We start from the raw sequence: 26,610 nt of genomic DNA, 5'->3' as shown, positions 1-26,610 counted from the left end.
AATGTTCATCTCTGGCAGTGCAGTACACTGGAGTGTCAGTCTAGCCTTTGGTGCTCTAGGCTTAGCATTAGGCTAGAGCTCTCCATCCCTAATAGGCCAGTTAGGCTTTGATTTCCACAGTTTCACCTTCCCTGGTCTCAGCTTTTTAAACTGATGAGACCGAATTTAAATTCTCAGACATTTGGTAGGATCTGATCTCGGGTTCACTGAATTTATAGCCAGGGTAAGTGAGGAGGTCTTGGTGCCTCTGAGCCAGGCTGGTTGTATAGCAATGACTCCTGCTGGTGGGTGTGGGAACACTGGGCTGAAGAAGAGTAAGTTGGAATGTGAAGGTTCTTTAGCCCATGGGCCACAGACTGAGAGAGCAGGAAGGGAGAGTGGGGGGAGAGTGAGAGTGAGTGAATGAGTGTGAGAGTGAGAGGGGAGAAGAGGAGAGGGGGAGGAGGAGGGGGGAGGGGAGTGGGGGGAGTGAGAGGTGGGGAGTGAAAGAGTATAAACGTTGACAAGTAATGTTGCAGCTGTACAAAATTTTGGTTAGGCTGCACTTGGAGTATTGTACACACAAGAGATTCTGTAGATGCTGGAAGTCTTAAGCAATATCCACAAACTGCTGGAGGAACTCAACAGGTCAGGCAGCATCTACAGACGGGACCCTTCATCAGGAATGAAAAGGAAAAGGGAAGAAACTGGAATAAGAAGGTAGGGGAGGGAGAGGAGTATAGTGTCAGTTCTGGTTGCCACATTACAGGAAAGATGTAAAAGCTTTGGAAAGGGTGCAAAAAAGATTCAACTGCTGTTATTTGGATTGGACAAACTTGGGCTGCTTTCTCTGGACTGTTGGAAACTGATGGAAGACGTGGTAGAAGCTTATAAAATTACGAGAGGCACAAATTGGACAGACCATAAGTCTCAGCACTTAGGAACAGCTTTTTCCCCTCTTCCATCAGATCTGTGAATGGACAATGAACACATGAACATTGCTATTTTTCCTCTCCTTTTACAGTACTGGAATGCTGCCTCTGAACAACAAATTTCACGACATACAGTACTGTGCCAAAGTCTTAGCACATAGATACAGCTAGGGTGCCCAAGTCTTTTGCACAGTACTGTAGTAATTTTATGTATTGCACTGTACTGCTGCTGCAAACAACAAAACAAATTTCATGACATATGTGAGTGATGATAAACCTGATTCTGATATGGGTCTCCATTGTGGACTGGGGGCCGGGAGAGGGGAATCATGGTTGGGAAAAGGGGAAAGAGAGAGGGGAGGAAGCAGGGAACACCACAGAGATATTCTGTAATGATTAATAAACCAATTGTTTGTAATCAATTGACCTTGCCTGGTGTCTCAGGGCTGGCTGAGTCTGCACCAGCACCACTTTTGCATAGTGGTATTAAACCTGCTTCTTTTTCCCACAGTGGAAATATCAAATATTAAGAGAGCATGCATTTAAGGTGAGGGGGTAAGTTTAAAAGAAATTTTCAAAGCAAGTTTTGTTTTATTACAGTGAGTGGTGGGTGCCTGGAACATTCTGCTGGGGTAGTGATGGAAGCAGATATATAATAATGTTTAACAAGCTGTCATAGACAGGGACAAGGACATGCAGGGAGTGGATCACAAGTAGGTAGATGAGATTAGGTTAAACTGGCACCATGGTAGGCACAAGTGTGCCTGTTCCTGTGCTGTACTGCCTTATGTTTGAGAGGGTATGAGGCACCTGCTCTTGCTGCAACGCCTTGACAAAGGCAGTCTTCAGCCGGTTGGTATGCTCTGCCTTCAGCGCCTTCTTCTGGTTGGACGTCACACATTGCTCGCACAGGATGCTGCCATTCTTCTCCTGCTTCCAGTGAGGGGTGAAGTCCGTCCGGCACTGAGAGCACACAAATGGGTCGATGTGGGGCAACTGGAGGCGCCCCTTTCCTGGAGTAGAATAACAAGGAAAGAAAATCAGCTGCCAGGAATTCCTGAGGCAACATGCTGTCCCTTCCTGGCCTGGAGGTGGCTGCAATAGAGTGCAAGACAATGCCAGTCCCCTCACATGTCTCGCAGCTCCAGCTGCCCCTCAACTGCAGTGACTGGGGTAGAAAAACAAATTACCTCAGGAACATACTGCCATAGGGTCACTGACGGAGACTGCGAGACTGAAACCTTTTGACGGGGGAGGCTGAATGAAAGAGTGGAAAATAAATTCCAAAGATATCTCGATGAGTAGGTTAATTGGTCACATGGGTGTAATTGGGCTTGTTGGGCTGTAAGAGCCTGTTACCGAGCTCTATCACAAAATAAAAATAAATAATAAAAAAAACTAAACGGGGTTCAGAAACAGAGATGTGGAAGTTAGATAGCAGAAAACAGGCATTAGTGTGTACAGCATGGTTGATTTTATTAATAAGGAAAGCTATAAATGCAACACAGTAGCACAGCAGGCAGAGCTGCTGCCTCTCAGATTCAGAGACCCAAGTTCGATCCTGGTCTCAAGAACAGTCTGTGTGTGGTGCTTGCATGATCTTCTCAGGACTGTGTGTATTTCCCCGGGTACTCTGGTTTCCTCCTGCACCCCATGGTAAGTTAGCTAGCCACAGTTAACTGCCCCGGTGGAAGGTGAGTTAATTGGAAAGGGTGCTGAAATGATTCACTGGAGCGTTACCTGGTATGGAGCGTTCCAGTTACGAGGAGAGGCAGGACAAAGTTTTGTCTGCATCTCCTGTAATGGAGAAGGTTGAAAGTGATCTGACTGTTAAAAGCAACGTAGAGAACAAAGTAAGAAATTTTCCCCATGGCAGAGGTGTCCAATATTCGAGGACATGGAATTATGGAATGGAGTATGTGATGTTGAGGGAATCTGAGGAAGAACATGCACCCCTCCCTGCCCACCACGTGGGTTGGAATCTGGAAGGCCATGCTTGAGGTAATAATAGAGGAAGAGACTCCCACAACATTGAATTCATGCGGTTTAAGGGTATGGACCAAGGGCAGGTAAATTTGATTAGTATGGATTGCTACTTGATGGTCAGTATCAGTGTAGTGGGCCGAATGGCCTGTTGTGGTTGTCTGATGGCTGTCGACGGGAATGGAGGGAGAATTGGGCACCAAGTGTGACATGTTACAGCTTGAAGTGTTGGGAGTTCAATTCTGACATCATCTATAAGGACGTTCTCCCTGTGAACGTGCAGGTGCTCTGGTTTCCTCCCATAGTTCAAAGATGCACTGGTTAGTTGCTTACTTGGACATTGTAAACCGTCCTATTATTAGGTTAGGTCTAAATTGGTGGGCTGCTGGACGGTGCAGCACGTTAGCCTGGAAGTGTCTGCTCTGCACTGTATAAATAAAATGGGATCATTGTAAATGGGAGCTTGATGGTTGACGTGGATAGTGGGCCAAGGAGCCCATTTCTGCACTGTATGGGACTTGAGCGTCCTCATGCAGGATTCCCGAATGGTTAACTTGCAAATTCAATTTAGGCATTCATTTCAAAAGGGTTAGAATGTTATAATACTGAGGCTTATAAGGCACTGATCGACCGCACTTGGAATATTGAGAGTGGTTTTGGGCCGGTATCTAAGAAAGGATGTGCTGGCATTGGGGAGGGATTCAGGAATGTTTGATGGCTCTGGGCTGTACTGGTTGGCTGGAGGGGTAGTTTTATTGAAAGGCCTGGAGTGGATGCAGAGAGGAAGCTTCCTATAGTGGGGGATTCTGGGGTCAGAGGGCACAGCCTCAGAACACTAGGAGGTCTCTTTAGAACACAGATGAGGAACAATTTCTTTAGCCAGAGGGTAGTGAATCTATGGAGGCCAAGTCATTGAATATATTTAAAGCAGAAGTTACAAAGGTTCTTGATTAATCAGGGCATCAAAGGTTATGGGGAGAGGGCAGGAGAACTAGGGTTGAAATAAATTAGCCATGATGGAATGGCAGAGCAGATTCAATGGGTCAAATGGTCTAATTCTGCTCCAATGTCTTATGATCTGCAAAGTACTTCTCTCAGTTCCTGGTTGGGCCCCAGCTACAGGAACGTCATCAATTCTGGGAACTTCACGCTGAGGATGTGAAAGCTTGGATGGAGTGCAAGAGGTGGGTGAGCAGAACCATTTATCAGACGACAGCTTTTCTCTCCTCCAGTGACCGAACATCCTATTGAACTTCTCAGTGGAGAAGGTTAAGGGGAGATTAGATAATGATAGAGAGTAGGTGATAAGTATCAGAAACCAGAGTTTTGCAAAAAGGTAAGATAACTTGTTTCATTATTGTGATCTAGAACAGTGAAGATGGCAGAGGCACTCGATCCAGGAGTAGGTTGAACAGCAGCTTTCTGAAGGGATGTGGTTTCAATATGTAGGATGAAAGCAAGGGGACGCCAGTGAAGGTAATTAGTGCTAAAGTGTTTCCTCTGGAGCTATGTCATTTGCCTAATGATCACACCTGAGAACGACAGGTTAAAGATCTCAACTGAAACATAAGCCCTGGCCAGACAGAGAAAACCCCCCCATAACCATGAAAGGACCAAATTACGAGAGATACAGAAAGGGTAGGCAGCTATAATCTTTCTCCAGGAACGAAATGTAAAATGCTAGAGGACATCACTTGAAATGAGTGGGAACGTTTAAATGTGATGTGTGGGGTAATTTTATTTGTTACACAGAGTAGTGATTACCTGGAATGCATTGCCAGGCACCCAGCAACTGGTAGCACAAAATATCAGAGGTATTTAAGAGGTTTTCAGATGGACATGCTGGGGAAGAGGAACATAGATCCCACGCAGGGAGAGGGATTAGTTGAATTTGGCATCATGCTCAGCACAGATGTAATAGGCTAAAGGCTCTATGCTTGTGCTGTACTGTTCTATGAGGTCTTGTGTGATGTGGTTTGGAAAGATGGCTCCTGGTCAGTCTGGAACATAACCTCTGGCCAAATTGAAAGAAACCCCCCCGTGGCCTGGATCAGTCCGAATGGTCAGCAGGAGCGGTTGGACAGAACAGCCTACTGTTACAGGAGAGGCAGTAGAGTGAGCCCTCACCTTGACTTTCGATGACACTCTGCACCACCTCCTCCAACCCCAGCATGTAGATGAACTCGTTGTTGGCCGCACTGGGCAAGAAGTTGAGCAGTGGTGGTGAGGGCTTGGGCGGAGGGATCTCCAGCAGTGTCTTCTCCAGCTGCTTGCGCAGGGCCAGTTTGGCAGCTGCCTGGCTGCTGGTGGGGTCACTCAAACTGCCAGCGCTGGACATGGCAGGGCTGACTGCAGTCGTCAGACTGGACTGCACGTGCGAGGAGACATTCATATACATGGTGGATGGAGTGGTCCGGGGCGATGGGATGGAGGAGCCGGCCTGCTGGAGAGAGAAGTGCATTAGCAGCAGCTTTTGGAATCCCAGCAACCTATAATGCTGTAGCTATGGGCCATTCAGGCCCACAATCCTGCTCTCCCACTTTGCAGACTGGACACGCCCTGCTTCCACAACCTCTTAGGCAAAAGATCCCTGGGATTCACAGCCCTCTGCACGTGAGGATTCCTCTTTATTTGAAGAGCTTTTGATCTCCTAATCTAACATTAAAGCCCTTGCTCTCTGTCTCCAGCCCTGCACACTCTGTAGCCACTATACTATAACCTGCATTGTGTTTTCTTTATACTACCCAAATGTGAAATGGCATACATCTTACTGAAGAACATTATCTCGCATTTCTCCCAATTGAACTCTATTTGCGTCTTCAGCCCCTTATCTACACCCTGTACACTCATGTCCGCGTGACTAGATTCCCTTCTAATTCCGTCTACGAGTTTGTAGATGATACGACTTAGTGAGCTGTATTTGAAATAACGATAAGTTGGGATTACAGAAAGGAGACAGAGAGCTTAGTGATGCATTGTCATGGCAACATCTCCCTCAATGTCAACAAAAGAGCTGGTGATTGCCTTCAATAAAGTGTTGAGGGGGACAAGGGTTGTTGGGTGGGTGTATGTGGGTCTACATCAATGAGGTTAAGGTTAAGAGGGTTGAAAGCTCCAAGTTCCTAGGAGTGAACATTACCAGTAACTTGTCCTGGTCCAACCATGTTGATGTCATGGCCAAGAAAGCTCATTAATTGAATTGAATTGACTTTATTTTTTACATCCTTCACATACAAGAGGAGTAAAAATTACTATGTTACGTCTCCATCTAAATGTGCAATCATAGTAATTTATAATAAATAGAACAGCCAATGTAAATCAGCGTGAGTTAATCAGTCTGATGGCCTGCTGGAAGAAGCGGTCCCAGAGCCTGTTGGTCCTGGCTTTTATGCTGCGGCACCATTTCCTGGATTTTAGCAGCTGGAACAGTTTGTGGTTGGGGTGATTCGGGTCCCCAATGATCCTATGGGCCCTTTTTACACACCTGTCTTTGTAAATGTCCTGAATAATGGGAAGTACAGTTCCCATACCAGGCAGTGATGCAGCCAGTCAGGATGCTCTCAATTGTGCCCCTGTAGAAAGTTCCTAGGATTTGGGTGCCCATACCAAACTTCCTCAGCCGTCTGAGGTGAAAGAGGCACTGTTGTGCTTTTTTCAGCACACAGCTGGTGTGGACAGACAGGTGTGAACTCCTCGGTGATGTGGATGCTGAGGTACTTAAAGCTATTTACCCTCTCAACCCCAGATCCATTGATGTCAATAGGAGTTAGCCTGTCTCCATTCCTCCTGCTCCTTTGTTTTTGCGACATTGAGGGAGAGATTGTTTTCTTGACACAACTGTGTCAGAGAGATGACTTCTTCCCTGTAGGCCACCTCGTTATTGTTTGAGATAAGGCCAATCAATGTAATGTCACGGTAAATTTCATTAGCAGATTAGAGCTCTGAGTGGCTCTAATGGGTTTTGTTCCCTCCTCCAGGTCATTAATGTAAAAAAGTAAACAACTGAGGGACAGGAACCGAACGTTGGGTTCTCGACTTGGTCTATCCCTCCACCTGAACTGGATTCATTTGCTCCAAAACCAACACCTAGTTTTCAATCTCTGCTAACTCATTTTCTCCAGTACTTTGGGCTCTTCATTTGTGTACTTTGTCAAATGTCTGCTGGAATCTAAATACACTATATCTGCAGGTTTCTCTCTAAGGACCCTCACTGACTCCTTATTTTCATCAAGGGAGACAAACTGGCTGTTTTCCAATCTTCTGGTACCTCCAGGAAAGCCAAAAGATTTGAAAGTAGGTCCACTATCTCTGCAGCCACTGCTTTAAAACTTTTGAACACAGGTTATTGGATCCAGGCAACATGTCCATCTTTAACCCTGTAAATCTCTCTCGTACTTTATCCTCTGCAATTGTGTTTTTTGTTTTACAAGCTTCTCCACATTATTTGAAATTACCGCTTGTTACTTTGGAGGATATTGGCAGTGAACTTAAAGGTCGATGCACACTGTTTTCTGTTATTAATTCACTCTCCAGAAGTCCCACACCAACCTTAGCTGCCTTCCTCCTATTTACGTATCTACAGAACTCTTGTTGGTTGTTTTGATAATAAAAACAAATTTTCTCTCAAAGTGAGTCTTCTCCAATCGAATGAGCTGTTTAAACCTTTTGGTGCTAGATGCCAAAAGGAAACTTCGCTGCAATAGTTCTGGGTACTGTGTATAACCACAAATCCACAGGACACGGAACAGAGTTAGGCTATTTGGCCCATCAAGTCTGCTCCATCATTCAATCATGGCTGATCTTTTTTTCCCCTCCTCAGCCCCACACCCCGGTCTTCTCTTTGTAACCAGTGATGTCGCAGCCAATCAAAAACCTATCAATCTTCGTCCTAAATGCACCCAATGACCTGGTCCCCACAGTTGCCAGTGGTTAAAAAAAATCTGCAAATTCACCAACCTCTGGCTGAAGAAATTTCTCTGCATCTGTTTTAAATGGACATCCCTCTATCCTGAGGCTGTGCCCTCTTGTCCTAGACATACCCACAAATGAAGACACCCTTTCCACATCTACACTGTCTAGCCTTTCAACATTCAAAAGGCTTCAATGAGATCCCCTCCCCATCCTTCTAAATTCCAGCGAGTACAGACCCAGAGCCATCAAATGTCCCTCATATTGAAATCCTTTCATTCCTGGAATCATCCTTGTGAACCTCTCCACTGCCAGCCCAAAACTGTTCACAGTACTCAAAGTGAGGCCTCACCAGTGCCTTACAAAGCCTCAGCATCACATCCTTGCTTTTGTACTCTAGACCTCTTGAAATGAATGCAAACACTGCATTTGTCTCCCAAGTCCCTTTGCATCTCAGACATTTGGACATTTAATTCTACTATCAAAGTGCACAACCATGCATTTTCCAACATCGTATTTCATTTGCCACTTTCTAGCCCATTCTCCCAATTTGTCTGTCCTTTTCCAGCCTTCCTGTTTCCTCAACACTATCTGCCCTTCTAATCTTCATATCATCTGCAAAATTGGCAATAAAACCACCTATTCCATCGTCTAAATCATTGATGTACAGCACAAAAAACACTACTAGTCATTGGAAGCCAACCAGAAAAGGATCCTTTTATTCCCATTACTGCCCCCTACCAATCAGCCAATGCTCTAAACATGTTGGTAACCTTCCTGTGATAACATGGGCTCTTAACTTGAATATACAACATCCACTACATCCCCTTTATCTATCCTACTTGTAATCTCGAAGAATTCTAACAGGTTCGCCAGGCAAGATTTTTCCTTAAGGAAACAATGCTGACTTTGTCCTGAGTCACCAAGTACTCCATAACCTCACCCTTAAAAATTGACTCTAACACTGAGGTCAGACTAACTGGTCTATAATTTCCTTTCTGCTGCCTTTCTCCTTTCTTACAGAGGAGTGACATTAGCAATTTTCCAGTCCTCTGGAACAATGCCAGAATCCAATGATTCTTCAAAGATCATTACCAATGCCTTCACAATCTCTGCCGCTATCTCTTTCACATACAGATTCCCAACATGATCTTCAAGGAGTTGCAGCTGGATGCACTTCATGCAGATGTAGTTTCCTGGGATGCTCTGGGTCTCCCAGGATTCCAACATCTGTCATGAAGAACACACAATGATCAATTAAACTATACTAAGTACCACTGACACCCCTGAAGTCTTGGATACTAGCCTACAAAGTACCCAGGACATCTTCAAGGAGTGGTGTCTCAGAAAGACAGCATCCATTATTAAGGACTGCTAGCACCCAGGGCATGCACTTTTCACATTGTTACCATCAGGTAGGAGGTACAGAAGCCTGAAGGTACACACTCAGCGATTCAGGAACAGCTTCTTCCCCTGTGCCATCCGATTCCTAAATGGACATTGAACCTATGAACACGTACCTCACTTTTTTAATATACACTATTTCTGTTTTTGCACCATTTTAAAGTTACTCAATATACACATACTGTAATTGATTTATTTATTTATATTTTTCTTCTATGTTATGAACTGCTGCTGCCAAGTTAACAAATTTCACAACACATGCCAGTGATAATAAATCTGACTCTGACTGGGCCACTGGAATGACACCGATGCCCGCAAAGCTCTCCTTTTAAACAAGCACCAGCGACCTGCGAGAAACCTCCCCGCTATGCGCTATTATGCCCTGATTTCCATTCTCAAAGAGGAACTGACATCTACACAGTGTAGTATAGACTTATTCAGCTGACTTTGAGGGGGGACTGGCTAATTCCAGCTGACACTCACTGAAGCAGATTCAATTGACAAGGTGTGTGCTCTGACACCCTTTCCACAAGCTGGGAAGCCCAGAAACACCACTCAGGCTAAAGGGGCAGCTACTCAGAATGGAGATCAGGAAAAGTTTCTTCACTTGGAGAATGATGGAGTTTGGAATCAATCATAAGCATCAGAGTCACATAGCAAAGAAATAGGCTTTTTGGACCAGTATGTTTATTTTGACCATCAAGTATCCATCTACACTAGTCCCATTTCCCAGCACTTGGTCTATAGCCTCAATGCCTTGGCAATTCAAAGACTAAAACCTTCCTGAGTGTTGTGAGAGTCCTGCTTCTACTACTCCCTCAGGCAGCACATTTCAGATCCCAGTTCCCTATGGGAGATAAAGTCCTTCCGCAGATCCCTTCTTACACCTCCCCACCCTGAACCTTTTGTAATAAAACACCTCTGCCAGGGGAGAAAAACTACTTTATTGCTTACCCTAACTGTGCTCTTCATAACTTTGTATCCCTCAATCTGGTCCCTCTCAACTCTTCTCATAACTGAACATTGCATCTCAGGCAATGTCCTGGTGAATCTTCTCTGCACCTCTTCAGTGAAGTTACCTCCTTCCATTCCTACATATTAAGGGCAATTTGCTGTGGCTAGGTACCTACCACGGGATGCTGTAGGGAATGGAGTATCTGGGGGAATCCAGGGGAGAACGTGCAAGCCCCTCACACAGACAGCCCCTAGGTCAGGATTGAAGCCAGGTCACTAGAGATGTGGGGCAGCAGCAGCACTAATGTGTCACAGTTATAGTTTCCTATATTTACAAAACCAACCGTGCTATACAGATTATTCACCTGATTTCTTTAAAGATTTCAGCTGGCAAATCTCCACATCCCTGTTTTTGATGTACACCCTCTTAACTTCATTTAATCTCTCCATCTACCTTGTTATGATCTTGCACCTTGTTCTCTGCCAGCCTAAACTGCACTTTCTCTGTAGCTGTTACACTTTATTCTGCATTCTATTATTGTTTTACCTTGTTCTACCTCATTGCACTGTGTGATTATCTGATCTGTATGAACAGCTTTTCACTGTGTCTTGGTACACGTGACAACAATTATAACCCAAATCAAAACCTAAACCTGTAGCCTCAAGATCTAAATGCTTCCACCCCATATATTTGGATGAAAGTATTAAATAATAATAAAAGACTTCAAGGACTTAATTAATATGTATGTCAAATGTAGCATTAAAGCTTGGATAGGTACATCTATGAGTGGGGTACAGAGGAATATAGTCTAGTTGACAGTAGACTTAGCAGAAGATTGGGTTGGTACAGACTAGATGGGCTGAAGGGCCTGTATCTGCGCTGTAGATACTATGACTATGAGCAAGCCCAAAGGGTGAACATCTCTTTGGTGCTCTCATACACTCGAGACTTTAGGCATCAAAGCTACAGACCAAATGCTGGTACATGGGATTAGCATAGATGGTACACAAGGGTCAGCATTGATGCAATGGGCCAAAGGGCCTGTTTCTGAGCTGTATAACCCTATCCAGTGAACACATCAACCAGAAGACATAAGAATACACAAATCTGACCTTTTGGTAGGTGCCTGTCGGATTCTGGCTTGACACAGGGCTGTGGATGAGACCTGGCTTGGCGATCCTCATGCTCTGCATCTGGGCTGGGCTGGGTGCGATCACACGCTGGGACATGAGCAACTGTGGCAGCGTGCTGTTGGGAACCGACCTGATGACTGGATGACCCTGTGGACCAGACAGAGAGACAAGAGCCATTGGAAGGAGATGACAAGGGGCAAACACCTACCCAAGAGGAAGAGGAAGATCAGTTCTTTACCACCCCCACCCCCATGTAGAGTGCTCAGTGCCATGGAATACTCCAATGCAAGCTGAATTCAGTAACCTACCTGGTACCATATACAGTGGAACATCCTTTGACTTGGTTTAGATCTGCAAACGCTATTGTTCAACTGTCTAGAAAACGTGATGTAACTTAAAGTAACTTCTGGAGCTTAGGTAGCACACTCATGAAATTGGCTGCAGACTACTCTAAATCATATGGTGAGTATAAAAATAAGGTTTACATCATGTTAGCACATACTACTTTTCAGCAAAATTGAACTGGGGATGATCCTCCTAAGGTGCTCTCCTACTGAAGCCCAGCACATGCAAAACCTGCCACTCAGAGAGAGGGAAGGGGTAAAGGAGTCCAGGCAAGGGAACAGACTGGGACTCAGTGTACCAGAGGTGGGATGGGGCAAGGTGAACCAGAGAGGACGTGGGGTCTAGTCTCACATAGATGGCAAAGGGGACGAGGACAGCCACAAGCTTAAACTAGTGGGACTTTGGGGGGTAGGGCAATCCTAAGCTTGCTGGTGAAGGGATGGGGGGGGTGGGTACTGCGTGGTGAGCAGGTGGTGAATGGAGGTGCAGGATGGTCTTGAGACAGTGGGGAACGGGTGGAGGAAGTGATCTTACACTGGTTGGGAGCCTGCCCTAAGCCGACAGGAGATTGGGGGGAGGGGCGCATGCTCTTGTGGGTGGGTGATGGGGGCAGTTACCAGTAATTAGGGAATGACGGGGGTGAATGGGTGGTCTCACGTCTGTGCTTTCAAGCCAGTGAGGGATGGGATGGTGGTCTCAGATCCACTGGGGATTGCAGACAGGAGTGGGGGTCTCCAGCTGGTAGAGGGTGGGATGGTGAACAAGCTGGTGAAAAATGGGGGCAGATTAGTGGTCTCAATCTGGCAGGTATGGGCACATGCTGCTGGTCTCAAGTGGTTGGGGAATGATAGGCAGGGATGGGAATTTGATGCTGGTGAAGGTTGGGAATGGGTTGATCCAGTAAGGGAGGGTGGTGGCTGGCTAGTGGTGGGGAATGGTGAAACGGATACAGGATTCTTGAGCTGATGGGAGTCTGGGTCTTGATCTGGTGGGGAACAGGCTGGTAGACTTAAGATGGTGGAGGCTGGCGATCAGTTGTGGTCTTGATTCAGTAGTGGAGGAGTTAATTGTATCAAGCAGGTAGGATATGGTGAATTGGGGATGGGGGTCAGTAGATGGGGATTGAGGATGGGCTGGGGTATCTATATAGTGGAGGTCTTAAAAACAGGTGAGAATGGGAGTGGGTTTGGGGTCTTGAATGAGTGGGGAATGGTGGATGGGGTTGGGCATCTCAAGTCAGTGGGGACCAGGGGCCCGTCCGGTGAGAGTGAAGTCAGTGTCAGTTCTGCTGTATTGCCTCCTGTTGCTTTGACAATGCAGTCCTGAATGGCGAGAGGGAATGGGATAGACAGTGTGGTATCCTGACAGGCAGTGACGTGTACCTGTGTGGGAATGACAGAAGGAAGGCAGGACCACAGAAGGAGCATGGGAGATCACAGCACCACCTCTCTACAGGACCTCACTGTTACGCAGGGCAGGCACTAGCTCATCGCAACCTTTCAGAGCTCAGTGGGCAGCTGGTCACCTACCTGAGCTCCTCGCAGATTCTGAGGATCCAATACCTGAGAGATAGGCCGGGACGGTGGCTTGGACATCAGCTGCTGACCACCCGGAGCCAGTGATGACTGGCCAGCAGATGGGGCATTTTGTACAACGGGCACCTTGAAAGGACAAGAAGCAGAGAGATGGTGGACTGGTTAATATCAACATGGGTTGAGGCCAGCCGAGCAGATGCACCTAATCTTCCTGTTCATGCTTTGTATTTTTTCAGCCTGTCCAGCTCACTCCCCTTCACAACCCAGGCTCCCTCCTCACCAGAATACTGCTCTCCACAGTGAGCCTTCCAGACTAATCCTTATCAGTCACAATCATTCTTACACCAGATCCAGCAAACCCACTCGCCACCTCCCCAGACCCCATCCCAGTTCCCAGGCTTAACTCTCTCACTGAAATGGGACACTCTGCTGTAAGGACAGAAATTAGGTCCCTCCATCCCTCTATTTCGAGCAGCTTAAATTTACTTCAGATTTCGAGCATCTGCACGATTTTTGTTTTAGTTCTGGTGACAGGTTAAAGGATCTCGGACTGCACTGTGAACTTCTACCTTTCTATGAATGTGGTTCAGAGTTGGGGAGATTTGTCGGTGACAACAGAGTATCTAAACCTGGAAGGACATGGGCACAGGGACTGGTCAACACCATCACCTCTACATGGCTGACCAAATCACACAGCATCATGGTTTGGAAACATAACGCTCCTGTGTTGTAACTCTCAAACTCCCTGCACAGCGCTGATGAAGAAGGGTGTTGGTCTGAAACATCAGTTCTTTATTTCCGTTCTTCAGTGCTTTGTATGTGTCGCACTAACATTAATGCCTTTTCCCCACTGTTCACTGCCACACACTTCTCAAGGGGCATCTGGCACTAGACAGGACCTCCCATGAACTGAAACACTTCAGCCTGGCTTGGAGAGAAGAATCACCTTTATCGCACAGGGTTGTGTGGATTTATGGATAAGGGAGTTAATTCAAGACAAGCTGATACTTTTAGAAAGGAGAAAGATTGATGCGTAACAAATGGAAGACCAACAGACATTGAAAGGTTCATAGCAAAGATCCAATTCCTTCCAAAGAAAGTCCACAATAAGAAATAGGAGCGGGTGGAGTTTCAAGATGGCGACGTAGACATCTGCCTTTTAGGCGCTCTTCATTTCTTAAGCTATAATCACCCTTTAATCAAATCTTTTCGTACTTAATTACATGGGTTGATATTTACGATTTATTTCTCTTTTTAAAAATAACACTGGATTTAATTTTTTCAAACTTAAAATGTCTGTACCTAAGAAATCGTCTAAAGACCCTATACCTCTCGATGCAATCTCCAGTCTTCTGGATACTAAACTTGCAAGTCTGGAAAACAAACTTACTGCGAAAATGTCGGAGCTTGAAGAAGTCGTTAAATTATTTGATATCAAGCTTCAATCGCAGGCAGCAGATATTGAACGCCATGAAGAAAAGTTTGCGGCTCTTGACAAGATAATTTGTGAAAAAATACGTACAATCGAAACTTTGGAGGAGAAGGTACGGTCGACCGCTAAAATAGTGGAGCAGTATAAGTTTAAAATCACCGATCTTGAAAACCGATCTCGCAGACAGAACTTGCGTATTATTGGATTTCCCGAAAATGTCGAGTCTGGTGACTTAACTGAATATTTCTCTAATTTATTGTGGGAAATTTTTGGCGAGGACGCTTTGTGGGTTAAACCTACTATTGATCGTGCCCACAGAGTTTTGAGATTTTCGGCTGCGAAAGACAAGCCACGAGCTGTGATTGTCCGTCTCCATTATCCTCGGGAGAAAGAGCTTTTAATTCGATTAGCTTGTCAGAAAGGTATGATTTCTCACAGAAGCAACAACTTTCGTACTGTGGAGGACTATTCATTCGAGGTAATAAGGGCGAGAATCGCTTTTAAACTGGTGATGGCAGAGATTCATTCGATTGGACTTAAACAAGCTTTAAGATACTCAGCGAATCTCAGAATTACGTTGAGTGATGACAGTCAGCGTTTCTCTAATACTCCAGAAGAAGCGAAGAAATTCATTGAAGAATATTGCTCTTCTAGTCCAACTTGAACTATGTGTTATGTGGAAGAACTTTTGGAGAGAAGACGCCATTCCGTTTTAGGCTTTAACTTATGAAGCTGCGGTATAGCTTTTTATTTTGGTCTGTAGACCTGGTTTTTTTTTATTATCATGATTTACAGATGCTCTTTTAACTTTACTATAATGTCTTTTTTCTTAATTAATTTTTTTTCCTCTGGATTAGATATACATGTTAAGACTTTGTAATAATGATTTATTTTTTAAGATGTCGTTTCTTCTTCCCATAAGACTTTGCTTTCCGTAAGTGTTTATTTGCCTGTATCTGAGAATGGGACAAATGTTTTGAATTTTTGAACTTTTTTTATATATATATATATTGTAGTGGTTATTGAACCCTTTTTAAATTTTATTTTGACAACCTTTTTTTAAAAAAAAAGATTGGTGAATTTACATTTATATTTTGTAATATGGTCCTTTCAAAATGTCGTTTCTTCTTCCCATAAGTCTTTGTTTTTGAAACGTCATTTCCTTATATTTGAATATGGAATCTTTTTTTAAAGGCATATTACACTATTTTAAACTTCAATGGTTATCCTTTTTTTATTAATGATTTTTTGCTTTTTTATATTATTTTTTCATTTTGATTGATATATATTCTTTCTGTTTACAACCCTGTATATTTATCTGGGTGTTATATAGTTTCTCTTTTCTTTCTTTTCATGAAGTCGCCATCTTGAAAATGGGGGTAATATTAGTGTTAGTTTGTGCGCCTGCCGCTTGGCCTTTTTTCTTGGGGTTGGGGGAGGGGGTAGGGATCTTTTTTCATGCTTTTGCTTTTTATTTTTTTGCTTTTAGTTTATGGGCCGACTTTAAATTATTAATATTGTTGAGGTGTCATGTTCTCCGGTTGCTCCTGAATCATTTTTCCTTCTTCCTGAATTATGGGTTATGTGTCTTTTTAACCTTTTATGATATACACAATTAATATTGGCATGATGGATAAGTCTATTAACTTTATCTCCTGGAATACTAATGGTTTAAATCATCCGATTAAACGTAAAAAAAAATATTTAAAGTATTCCATAGACTAAATGCTAATATTATTTTTGCACAGGAGACCCATATTAGGAGGGAGGATAATCAACGATTTTTTAGGTTCTGGAAAGGTCAACAATTTCACTCAAATTGTACCGCCAAAATTAGGGGTGTGTCTATTTTTATAGACCCCATAATTTCGTTTACACATCATGAAATTATTTCTGATCCACAGGGCAGATTTTTGTTGATAACTGGTTCACTTTTTAATCGAAAAGTGGTTCTAGTTAATATTTATGCTCCAAACTTTCACTGCCCTGAATTTTTTAAATGTTTATTTACTTCCCTTCCTAACCTAAATGAATATATGTTGATAATGGGTGGAGATTTCAATTGTTGTTTGAATCCTTCGATGGATAGATCTAAACCTATTCGAATTCTTCCGAATAGATCAGCCTTACTTATTAATTCTTTTATGGTTGATTCGGGAATTACTGAAATATGGCGGTTTTTGAACCCTAAAGATAAAGAATTTTCGTTTTTTTCACATGTATATCACAGTTATTCTAGAATTGATTATTTCCTTATTGATCATCGTTTATTAACAGATGTTATTGATTGTAAATATGATTCTATTGCTATTTCGGATCATGCATCTTTGAAGTTATCTATCAAGATTTCGGACTTTTCTAATAATACTAGATCTTGGAGACTTAACACTACTTTGCTTCAAGATCCAGAATTCATCACCTACATAAAACAGCAAATCGACTTGTTTTTCTCAACAAACTATACAGAAGAGATTGACAGAGGAATACTTTGGGACTCTCTTAAGGCTTTTATCCGTGGACAAATTATCTCATATTCCGTCGGTAAAAGAAAACAAAGATATTTAGATATTGCTTTATTAGTGGATAAAATTAAAGAAATTGATAAGATTTATTCCATGACTCCTACCAAAGAACTTTATAAGAAGAGAGTTGAGCTTCAAATGGAGCATAGCTTATTATTATCTTCTTCAATTGAGAATCAATTAATTAGGACCAGGGCTCAATTTTATATCCACAGTGATTGAACTGGTAAATTGTTAGCTAACCAATTAAAAGCTATCTCGACTAAGCGACAAATTATTAAAATTCGTAAACATGACGGCAATCTGACTACTGATCATAAAGAAATTAATAATACTTTCCAAGATTTTTATAAATCTTTATATCAATCAGAATTTGATGGCAATCTGTCCATGATGGATAACTTTTTTAACAATTTGAATATTCCCAAACTGACAGATGAAGATCGGAGCTTGTTTGATGCTCCTATTTCTTTAGCCGAAATAGGAGAGGCTATCTCATCAATGAATTCAGGGAAAGCTCCTGGTCCTGATGGTTATATTATAGAATTTTTAAAAACTTTTTCTTCTTTGCTTTCCCCTTGGTTATGTGAAATCTTTAATGATGCATTTGTTAAGAAGAGATTACCTCAGTCTTTTTATGAAGCTACTATCTCTCTAATTCTTAAAAAAGATAAGGATCCCACTTTATGTGCATCTTATCGCCCTATATCACTATTAAATGTAGACTCTAAGATTCTTACAAAAATTTTAACTATTAGGTTAGAAAAGGTACTATCACAGATTATTTCAGAAGACCAAACTGGTTTTATTAGGAATCGGTATTCCTTTTTTAATATTAGAAAATTGATTAATATAATTTATACTTCATCACCCACAATTCCAGAATGTGTTATTTCACTAGATGCTGAAAAAGCTTTTGATAGAGTTGAATGGGTATACTTATTTAACGCTTTGAGATATTTTAATTTTAGTCCTAATTTTATATCATGGATCAAACTAATATATCATAAACCTGTTGCTTCTGTTCTTACAAATAATTACAGATCTTCTTTGTTTCTATTATCTCGTGGTACGAGACAAGGTTGTCCCTTAAGTCCTTTATTGTTTAATATTGCATTAGAACCTTTAGCCATTGCTATTCGTGAATCTCCTAATATTTTTGGTATTACCCACAATGAGAAATTATACAAGTTATCACTTCATGCTGATGACTTGTTATTATATATTTCTGATCCTGACAGGTCTATTCCCGCTATTTTATCCTTGTTGGCTCAATTTGGTAGTTTTTCTGGTTATAAACTAAACTTGGATAAGAGTGATTTATTCCCTTTAAACGCGCAAACTTTATTGAATGAAAGGATACCATTTAAAGTTGTTGATGATAACTTTATCTATTTAGGTATAAAAATTACCAAGAAATATAAAGATTTATTTACATTGAATTTTTTACCTATGTTTCATCAAATTCAACAACTTACTACAAGATGGTCTCCCTTAACCTTATCATTAGTTGGTCGGATTAATGCTATTAAAATGATGATTCTACCGAAATTTTTATATTTATTTCAAGCTTTACCAATTTTTATTCCTAAATCTTTTTTTGATAACATTGACTCAAAAATTTCTTCATTTGTGTGGCAAAATAAAAATCCTAGGTTAAGTAAAAGGCAATTACAAAAATCTAAAAAAGATGGTGGTTTAGCTCTACCTAACTTTAGATTTTACTATTGGGCGAATAATATTTGTAACTTAATTTATTGGAAATCAGATTTGGATTCACCATTGTGCCCACAGTGGGTAAATTTAGAATGTAATGAGGCACAGGGATATTCTCTATTCTCCGTTCTGGGTTCTTCTCTTTCTGCCGATTTAGTTAAATTCAATAAACAGATATCCAACCCTGTTGTCAAACATACATTACGAATTTGGTTTCAATTTCGTAAATTTTTTACTCTGAAAAACTTTGCTCTTGATAGCCCTATTTTACTTAATTTTTTTTTCAAACCTTCTTTGACAGATCAAGCTTTTAGTATATGGAAAAGGAAAGGTATAAAATGCTTTCGTGATCTCTTTTTTGACGGTAGTTTGATGTCTTTCGACCAACTTTCCAACAAATTTGAGTTACCTAAATCTAACTTTTTTAGCTATCTACAAATCAGAAATTTTTTTACATAAAATTCTACCATCCTTCCCCAATTCAACTTCAATGGACTTTTTAGGTATGATTTTTACCTTAAATCCCTATCAGAAGGGATTAGTGGCTTTTATTTATAATATGATTATGAAGATACAACCAGAAATATCAGGTAGAATTAAACAAGAATGGGAAAAAGAACTTCAATATAATATATCAATAGAAAAATGGGAAAAAATTTTACAAATGGTTAATTCTTCTTCTATATGTGCTAAACATGCTTTAATACAATTTAAAATTGTACATAGAGCTCATATGTCTAAAGATAAACTTGCTCGATTCTACTCTCATATTAACCCTCAATGTGACAGATGTCATTCAGATGTGGCTTCATTGACCCATATGTTTTGGTCATGTCCCACCTTATATAATTATTGGAAGGACATATTTGCTACCATTTCCTCAATTTGGAATATCGATTTACAACCTCTTTTTATTACTGTAATTTTTGGTATACCAAATGAGGATGGTAATCAGTTTTCCCCTTCAATTAGACGAATGATTGCTTTTGTAACATTAATGGCCAGAAGGTCTATATTGCAAAATTGGAAAGAAGTAAATCTTCCTACCACATTTCAGTGGCTCTCTCAAACTATTTCTTATCTGAGCTTGGAAAAAATTAGAAGCACTATTTTTGACTCATCAGTTAAATTTGAAGAAACTTGGGGACCGTTCATTCGACATTTTCATATGAATTAATTTGACCTCTCCCAGACCTTCTCTCTGTTTATTCTTGTTCTGGTATGGAGTTCCGGAGCTTTTGGCACTATCATATACAAATAAACTGTTATTATTGCCCATGTTAGTTTAGTTTAGTATTTTTTTCCTCAATATATATTTTTGGCTTGTATTTTTACAATTTTTTCTTTTTCTTTTGATGATTATTCTTATTTTTTTTCATATAATTATTATAGGCTTGATTGATAATGTACTATGTTTTCCTGTTGATATTTTAATAGGATATTGTTATCCTATTATTAATTTAATTTCAAGTCTAATGTATTTATAACCTATTCATTATTATGTTATGTTTTTTTTTATATATGAAACTCAATAAAAAGATTGAAAAAGAAAAAAAGAAGAAAGAAGAAATAGGAGCAGAACTGAGTAGCAACAAGAGTCATTCCCTCTCATTACTACCATTGGGAAGGAGGCCACACTCAACACTTTAACAATGGTTTCTTTCCCTCCACCATCAGAGTTCTGAATAATCCATGAACACTATTCCTCATTTGCACTATTATTTTGAAACTTATGTTAATTTCACACTGTGCTGCTGCTGAAAAGAGATTCTGCAGATGCATAAATGTTGCACAAAACAAACAAAATGCTGGAGGAACTCAGTAGGTCAGGCAGTGCTTATGGAAGGAAATAAATAGTCAATGTTTTGGACCGAGACCCTTCATCAGAATGGGAAAGGGAGGAGGCAGAAGCCAGAATGAGAAAGTGGGGGAGGGGGGGAAAAGAAGAAGGCAGGTGAAGGTAATGGTGGGTCTGGGAAAGGGAGATGATGAAAGAAGCTGGGAGGGGATAGATGGAAGAGGAAGGAATCTAATAGAAGACAGTGGACCATGGAAGAAAGGGCAGGAGGAGGGGAACCAGAAGAAGGTGAAGGGCAAGTGAGAAGAGAAGGGGTGAGAGGGTAACTAGAATGGGGAATGGAAAAAGGGAGAACGAGGGAGGGGAAGTGTTTACTGAAAGTTGAAGAAATCAGTACTCATACCATCAGACCAGAGGCTACCCATATGGGATAGGAGGTGTTGCTCCTTGATTTGAGTTTGGCCTTATCATGACAGTGTAGGGAAAGCCATGGCCAAAAATGTCAGATTTGGAATGGGAATTCAAATTTTTCATGTCAACAGGTGGATACAATAGGGTCTTTTAAGAGACTCTTAGATAGGTACATGGAGCTTAGAATAATAGAGGGCTATGCGTTTGGGAAATTCTAGGCAGTTTTTAGTGTAGGTTACATGGTCAGCAGAACATTGTGGGCTGAAGGGCCCGTAATGTGCTGTAGATTTCTACGTCAGTGATAACAGACCTATTCAGATTTTTGAAAGGTGAGGGCAGAATCTACACTTCTTTGGACATCTAGTTCCTAAAGCTCTCTACTTCTGATGAATGGCTTGCTCATTTCAGATAGGACTCTGATCTTTGTGGCTCTGTGACTGACTGCTCTCTGCAGACAGTGACTCCAGAGTCAGGGCGTTGCCACAACCAGGTCATTGCTTCTCCGACAGCCATGGGAATATATATTGCGGGCTGATGTGCTGACTCTGTTTCCAGCTCTGAACCAGACAGCATAGAACAAAACAGCTCATGACCCAGAGAATCAATTATCCAGTAGTTTAGCATATTTATAGAAGACACCTAGTCTATTGAATACTGAAAGAACTAGACAGAATGAATGAAGAAAAGATGTTTCCATTATTGGGGGGAGTCTAGCACCAAAGGGCACAGCCTCAGATTACAAGAACAGAGATAGAGGAATTTCTTTAGCCAGAGGGTGGTGAATCTGTGGAATTTGCTGCTACAGGCAGCTGTGGAATCCAAGTCATTGAGCAACAGGTGACAGGCTCTTGATAAGAAAAGGAATTAAAGGTTATGGGAGAGGGCAAGAGAACGGGGTTGAGAGGGATAATAAATCAGCCATGATGGAATGGTGGAGCTGACTCAATAGGGCTAGTGGCCCAATTATGCTCCTGTGTTTTAAGGTCTTATATGATCCCTGAATTAGTTCTGATCACCTGTGGTGTTGGTTGTTTGCTGGAGTGGAAGGATTCAGAAGGTGGCAATGTAGAACTACTTCCCACTACTTGTCCTGTCTCACTTTCCTATATACATACCCCTACACCTGCTTCCTGAGAGATTAAACAGGGAACTGAGCTCCAATGTCACACAGGCGTGTTAGTGCTGGAACCGGCTACCCTAACTCACCTTCTGGACCACGTTCTCCTTCTGCACCTGGCTCTGGCGGAGTTTCTTCAGCAGCACCAGCCGGGCCTCCTCTAGCCGCAGCTCATCCCGAAGCTGCTTGATGATCATCTGCCGCTCCTCGGGGCCCTTGCCCTGCAAGTAGAAAAAAGGATGAAGTCTCTGAAGGTTGATGGAGGGGGTAGATATATCCACACATTCCCGAGTTCTAGAAACAACCAATCACCACAGTTCATTTAGCAGAACCTCTGTCACTTGGAAGGATCTGGGTGGCAAGTGCCCTGGAGCACCAGCACCTCAGAGCTCCCTGTTCTTCGGGCGCCAAACTAACCTGGAGATTAGTGACCTTTAGTCAAGACTCAAGCATTCCTGACACCACACTGTGGCAGCTCAACACCATCTTCAAAGCATAATTAGAGATAGACAAGAAGTATCTGATCTGCCAGCCACTTCCACATCGCCAGGAAAAATAATCAGAAAATATCCCAGAAATGAGCCTTATGTGCAACCATGTAGGTACCACAGCCAAGAAAGCTCAACAACCCCTCTACTTCATCAGAAGGCCAAATAAATTTTGCATGCCTTCTTTAACAATCATCAAATTTTATCAATGTACCACAGAAAACTACCTATCTGGATATTTCGCAGCTTCGTATGGCAACTGATTTGCATGTGACTGCTAAAAACTGCCAAGTGTTGTGGACACAGCTCAACCATCATGGAATTCAGTCTCCTCTTCATGGACTCTCTACATCTCGCTCCCTCAGGAAAGCAGTTAATATAATCAAAGACCACACTCACCATGGACATCCTCTCTTCTCTCCCATCCCATCGGGCAGAAGATACAAACGTCTAAAGGCATGCACCAGCTATTATAAAACTATTGAATGGTCTTCTAGTACAGTAAGATGAACTCTTAATCTTACAATCTACTTCGTCATGGTCTTTCACCTTATTGTCTACCTGCACTCCAGTTCCTGTTACACTAGTTTGCACCCTGTTATCGTTTTCCTTCATGCTATGTCAGCGCAGTCATGTAATGAGCAGTATTAAAGACAGATTTTTCACTGTACTTTGGTAGATGTTAACCAATAAGCCAATTACCAATTTAATCTTATTATTTACCAATGTAGCTGCCCGAACAATGATCAGCACTACAGTGAGAGAGGAGTTGGCTTTTATACAGCATCCTATCACATAATTCAGCTGCAGTAACAAAGCAGAAGTTTGTATTTGGATTCCCATACCAGAGACTAGGTGGTGTGAGAGGTGCAGAGGGTATCATGTTTTCATTTGGAGGGTGGCTGGAATTTAGCACATACTGCCTGAAACAACATTCAATAGGTACCGAGAAGAGCACATGTTCACCAAGGCAGAGAAGGATCTGGACCAAGTGCTTGGGAACAGGATTGGTGTAGAAGAGTAGCTGATGATTAGTATGGGTAGGGTGGGCCTTTTCTATACTGTATTGCTCTATCAATATTTTCTTATAGTTCCTTTCTAAGAATGTATTATTTATAATAATAATTTCCCTTTTTAATAATTTTCTCATGGAGGCCACACAACCTATTCTCATTTCCCATCAACTGCCGGTTCCCTTGTTCTCTTGTCAGCTACACACATCAAGGGAGGGGGTGCAAATTTATGGTGAATCAATAAACCAACTGAGCCACACATCTTTGTGAAAACCCGCAGGGATGATGTGGAAAGTCAGCACAGGCACTGCCTGGATTTCTGAAGTTACGCAGACCGGACACGCGGTCACAGAGTAATGCAGCACTGTTGCAGGCCCTTTGGCCAATTTTGGCCACGCTTACCACGGTGGTCCCTTTTGCCTGTGTTTGACCCACACCCCCTAAAAAACTTTTTCTATCCACATACTTTACTAAATGTGAAAGCTGCACAGAAACAGGGAGCAGTGAGGCAGCATTTCCCCCAGCTGCCTCTCTGCCATTCCTCAGTTTTCTGTTGTGAATTTCCTGTTTCTAACCCTAACCTATAGGGTGTGGTCCATGTCACAACAGCCTATTCCTATTCCATACTGTCACCACACGCGCCCCCCCCCCCCCCCAAAGTCCCAATCCATGACTGCTTTGCACAGGAGTATTAGCCTCCCTTAAAAGGTATTTGGATAATTACAGGGTTAGGAAAGGTTTAGAGAGATGTGAGACTATGGCAACAGAAGGCTTGGGATCACAAATAGAGACAGGAGAGATTACTGGTGCTGGAATCTGGAGCAACATGCAGAGTGCTGGAGACTCAGCAAATCAGGACAATGGACAGCCGACTTTTGGGTCTGGACCCTTCATCTCTCTCATCACAGAAGCTTTCTGACCTGCTGAATTCTTCTAGTGCTTTTTGTGTGAGATGACATATCTACTGGGTCAGGCTCCTGTTGTGAACTTACATTTGTAGGAACTTAGAATAGGCCAACAAGACATCTTTAAAATTATATTTCAATGTAGGATAAGACAGGCAATGAGGCATGTACTATAGCAGTTGGTGTAATGCTTTACTGCACCAGCAATCAGGGTTCAATTCCTGTCAGGAGTTTGTACGTTCTCCCAATGGGTTTCCTCCACATTCCAAAGGTTAGGGTTAGTAAGTTTTGGGCATACAATGTTGGCGCTGGAAGCATGGTGACACTCGTGGCACATCTCTGGCATATCTTTGGATTATGTTGGTCATTGACTCAAATATCACATTTCACTGTATGCTATGAAATTTTGATGTACATGTGACAAATAAAGCTAATACTTATCTGAAAGTTTCTATGAAGAAAATGACCAGATAACCAGACATCAGGGATATAAACCCTGGCCAAGAATACTGGGAGAACTGACCTTGCTCTAATGTTGGCCATGGGATTAGTTTGCTGATCCCACATGTCATTTCTGAGGGACCTGGAGCACCCCAGGAAACCATGCAGTCACAGGGAAAGCATGCAAATTCCCCCCATACACACACAAACAAATGTACCATCTCATACAGAGATAGACATTCTCCCTCACACACATATAGAGTCCTGTAGATACACATATACCATCCCATAGGCACAGACATTCATTCTCCCTCACACACACACCATCCCATCGATACATTGACATTCTCTCTCACATACACACCATCCCATAGACAGACATACCATTCCATAGATACATTCCCCCTCTCACTCACACACACACACAGTCCCATAGACACAAGCATTCTCTCTAGCTCCCTCTCACGCACACATACCGTCCAATAGACACAGGTATTTGCTCTCTCACACACACGTAGTCTCATAGACAGACATTCTCTCTCATACACAGACTCACAGACAAAGGCACATTTTCTCTCTCTCTCTCACACACACAATCTCATAGACAGATATTCTTTCTCACAGACACACACACCATCTTAGAGACAGACTTTTATTCTCTCTCTCGCACACATGTACCATCTCACAGACACAGACATTCTTTCTTACAGATACACACACCATACACAAACACACATACCATTTCACACAGATATTCTCTCTCACATATACAATCTTATACAGTCAGACATTTCTGTTATGCAAAACACACAAGAGATCAGGATCAAACCAGGGCGCTTGAACTGTGTGGATTCAGCACTAACTCCTGCAACACCGTTGCGGGTATATCCTATCATCTCCCACTGTCCGCCCAGGCTGGAGTTGAAGCGTGCTGATGTACACCCTTTATAGTCACTGTAAATGAACTCTGATCTTCTGGTTATGTAGAAGGAGCTGAGAGGGCAGTGGGAGAAGGAGACATGATTCTTTATCTACGACTGGGTATGATTTGCTTGACACAGTGCTGCAAGCAGACCAATGGGGAAAAAAATGGAGAAATACTTGAAAAAGGGAAAGCTGTGGGGAAAGCTCAGGGCAGGGGTAGGCCCTAAGTGAAGTGGGGGGGGGGGGGGTGGGGTGGTGTGCTCAAGGAACTGAGAGTGGAACTAAACGGACAGCACTTTCAATTTTACTCGGAGTCACCCTACAACCCTTTAATTATTTCTGTCCTGCAGGTGCTGATTTGCCTGCTGAGTATTTGTGTCATTTCCCATATCTTCAGCTGTGCTTTCACATCCCTGTGTGTCACTCACTGAGATGGGACAGAATGTGGGGTGGAGATTAAAAATATCTTCCACTTTCCACAAGAAGGCATCACTAAGGGACAGGGTGGAGCCACGTCAGTCACCCATCCAGTCACTAACCTTGAAAATCTCCAGATTTGCCACTTTGATCCTGTCTTCGAACCGGCCATTGGCACGAGGGCTGGAGGCCTCATTGTCCGACAGCACGATGATATCTGGTGATGGTGTGCTGCGTTCTCTGTCCACGTCA

General features: G+C 42.4%; 1 protein-coding gene and 1 long non-coding RNA gene across 9 annotated transcripts in view; one reads left to right on the top strand and one right to left on the bottom strand.

Annotated features, from left to right (window-relative positions):
* LOC132399506 (uncharacterized) overlaps positions 1 to 22,246 on the top strand; it is a 76,585-nt gene extending 54,339 nt beyond the window's left edge. The window contains exon 3 of the long non-coding RNA XR_009514011.1: positions 20,384 to 22,246. This is a non-coding gene — a long non-coding RNA (uncharacterized LOC132399506). The remainder of the gene's footprint in view (positions 1 to 20,383) is intronic.
* gatad2b (GATA zinc finger domain containing 2B) overlaps positions 1 to 26,610 on the bottom strand; it is a 142,347-nt gene that overhangs the window by 15,501 nt on the left and 100,236 nt on the right. For 7 of the 8 annotated variants that reach the window (XM_059979948.1, XM_059979950.1, XM_059979951.1 and 4 more), the window contains 6 exons: positions 26,481 to 26,610; positions 22,260 to 22,391; positions 13,169 to 13,300; positions 11,274 to 11,441; positions 5,022 to 5,337; positions 1,722 to 1,924 (listed from right to left, as the gene is read on the bottom strand). In XM_059979948.1, coding sequence (XP_059835931.1) covers positions 1,722 to 1,924; positions 5,022 to 5,337; positions 11,274 to 11,441; positions 13,169 to 13,300; positions 22,260 to 22,391; positions 26,481 to 26,610 — 1,081 coding nt within the window. The remainder of the gene's footprint in view (positions 1 to 1,721; positions 1,925 to 5,021; positions 5,338 to 11,273; positions 11,442 to 13,168; positions 13,301 to 22,259; positions 22,392 to 26,480) is intronic. The other variant, XM_059979944.1, reaches the window with a different exon arrangement.

The sequence above is a fragment of the Hypanus sabinus genome, chromosome 9 (genome assembly GCF_030144855.1).
Source record: "Hypanus sabinus isolate sHypSab1 chromosome 9, sHypSab1.hap1, whole genome shotgun sequence".
NCBI classification, from domain to species: Eukaryota; Metazoa; Chordata; class Chondrichthyes; order Myliobatiformes; family Dasyatidae; genus Hypanus; species Hypanus sabinus.
The sequence above is the reverse complement of the archived record's forward strand: the minus strand, read 5'-3'. Positions and strand labels throughout refer to the sequence as shown.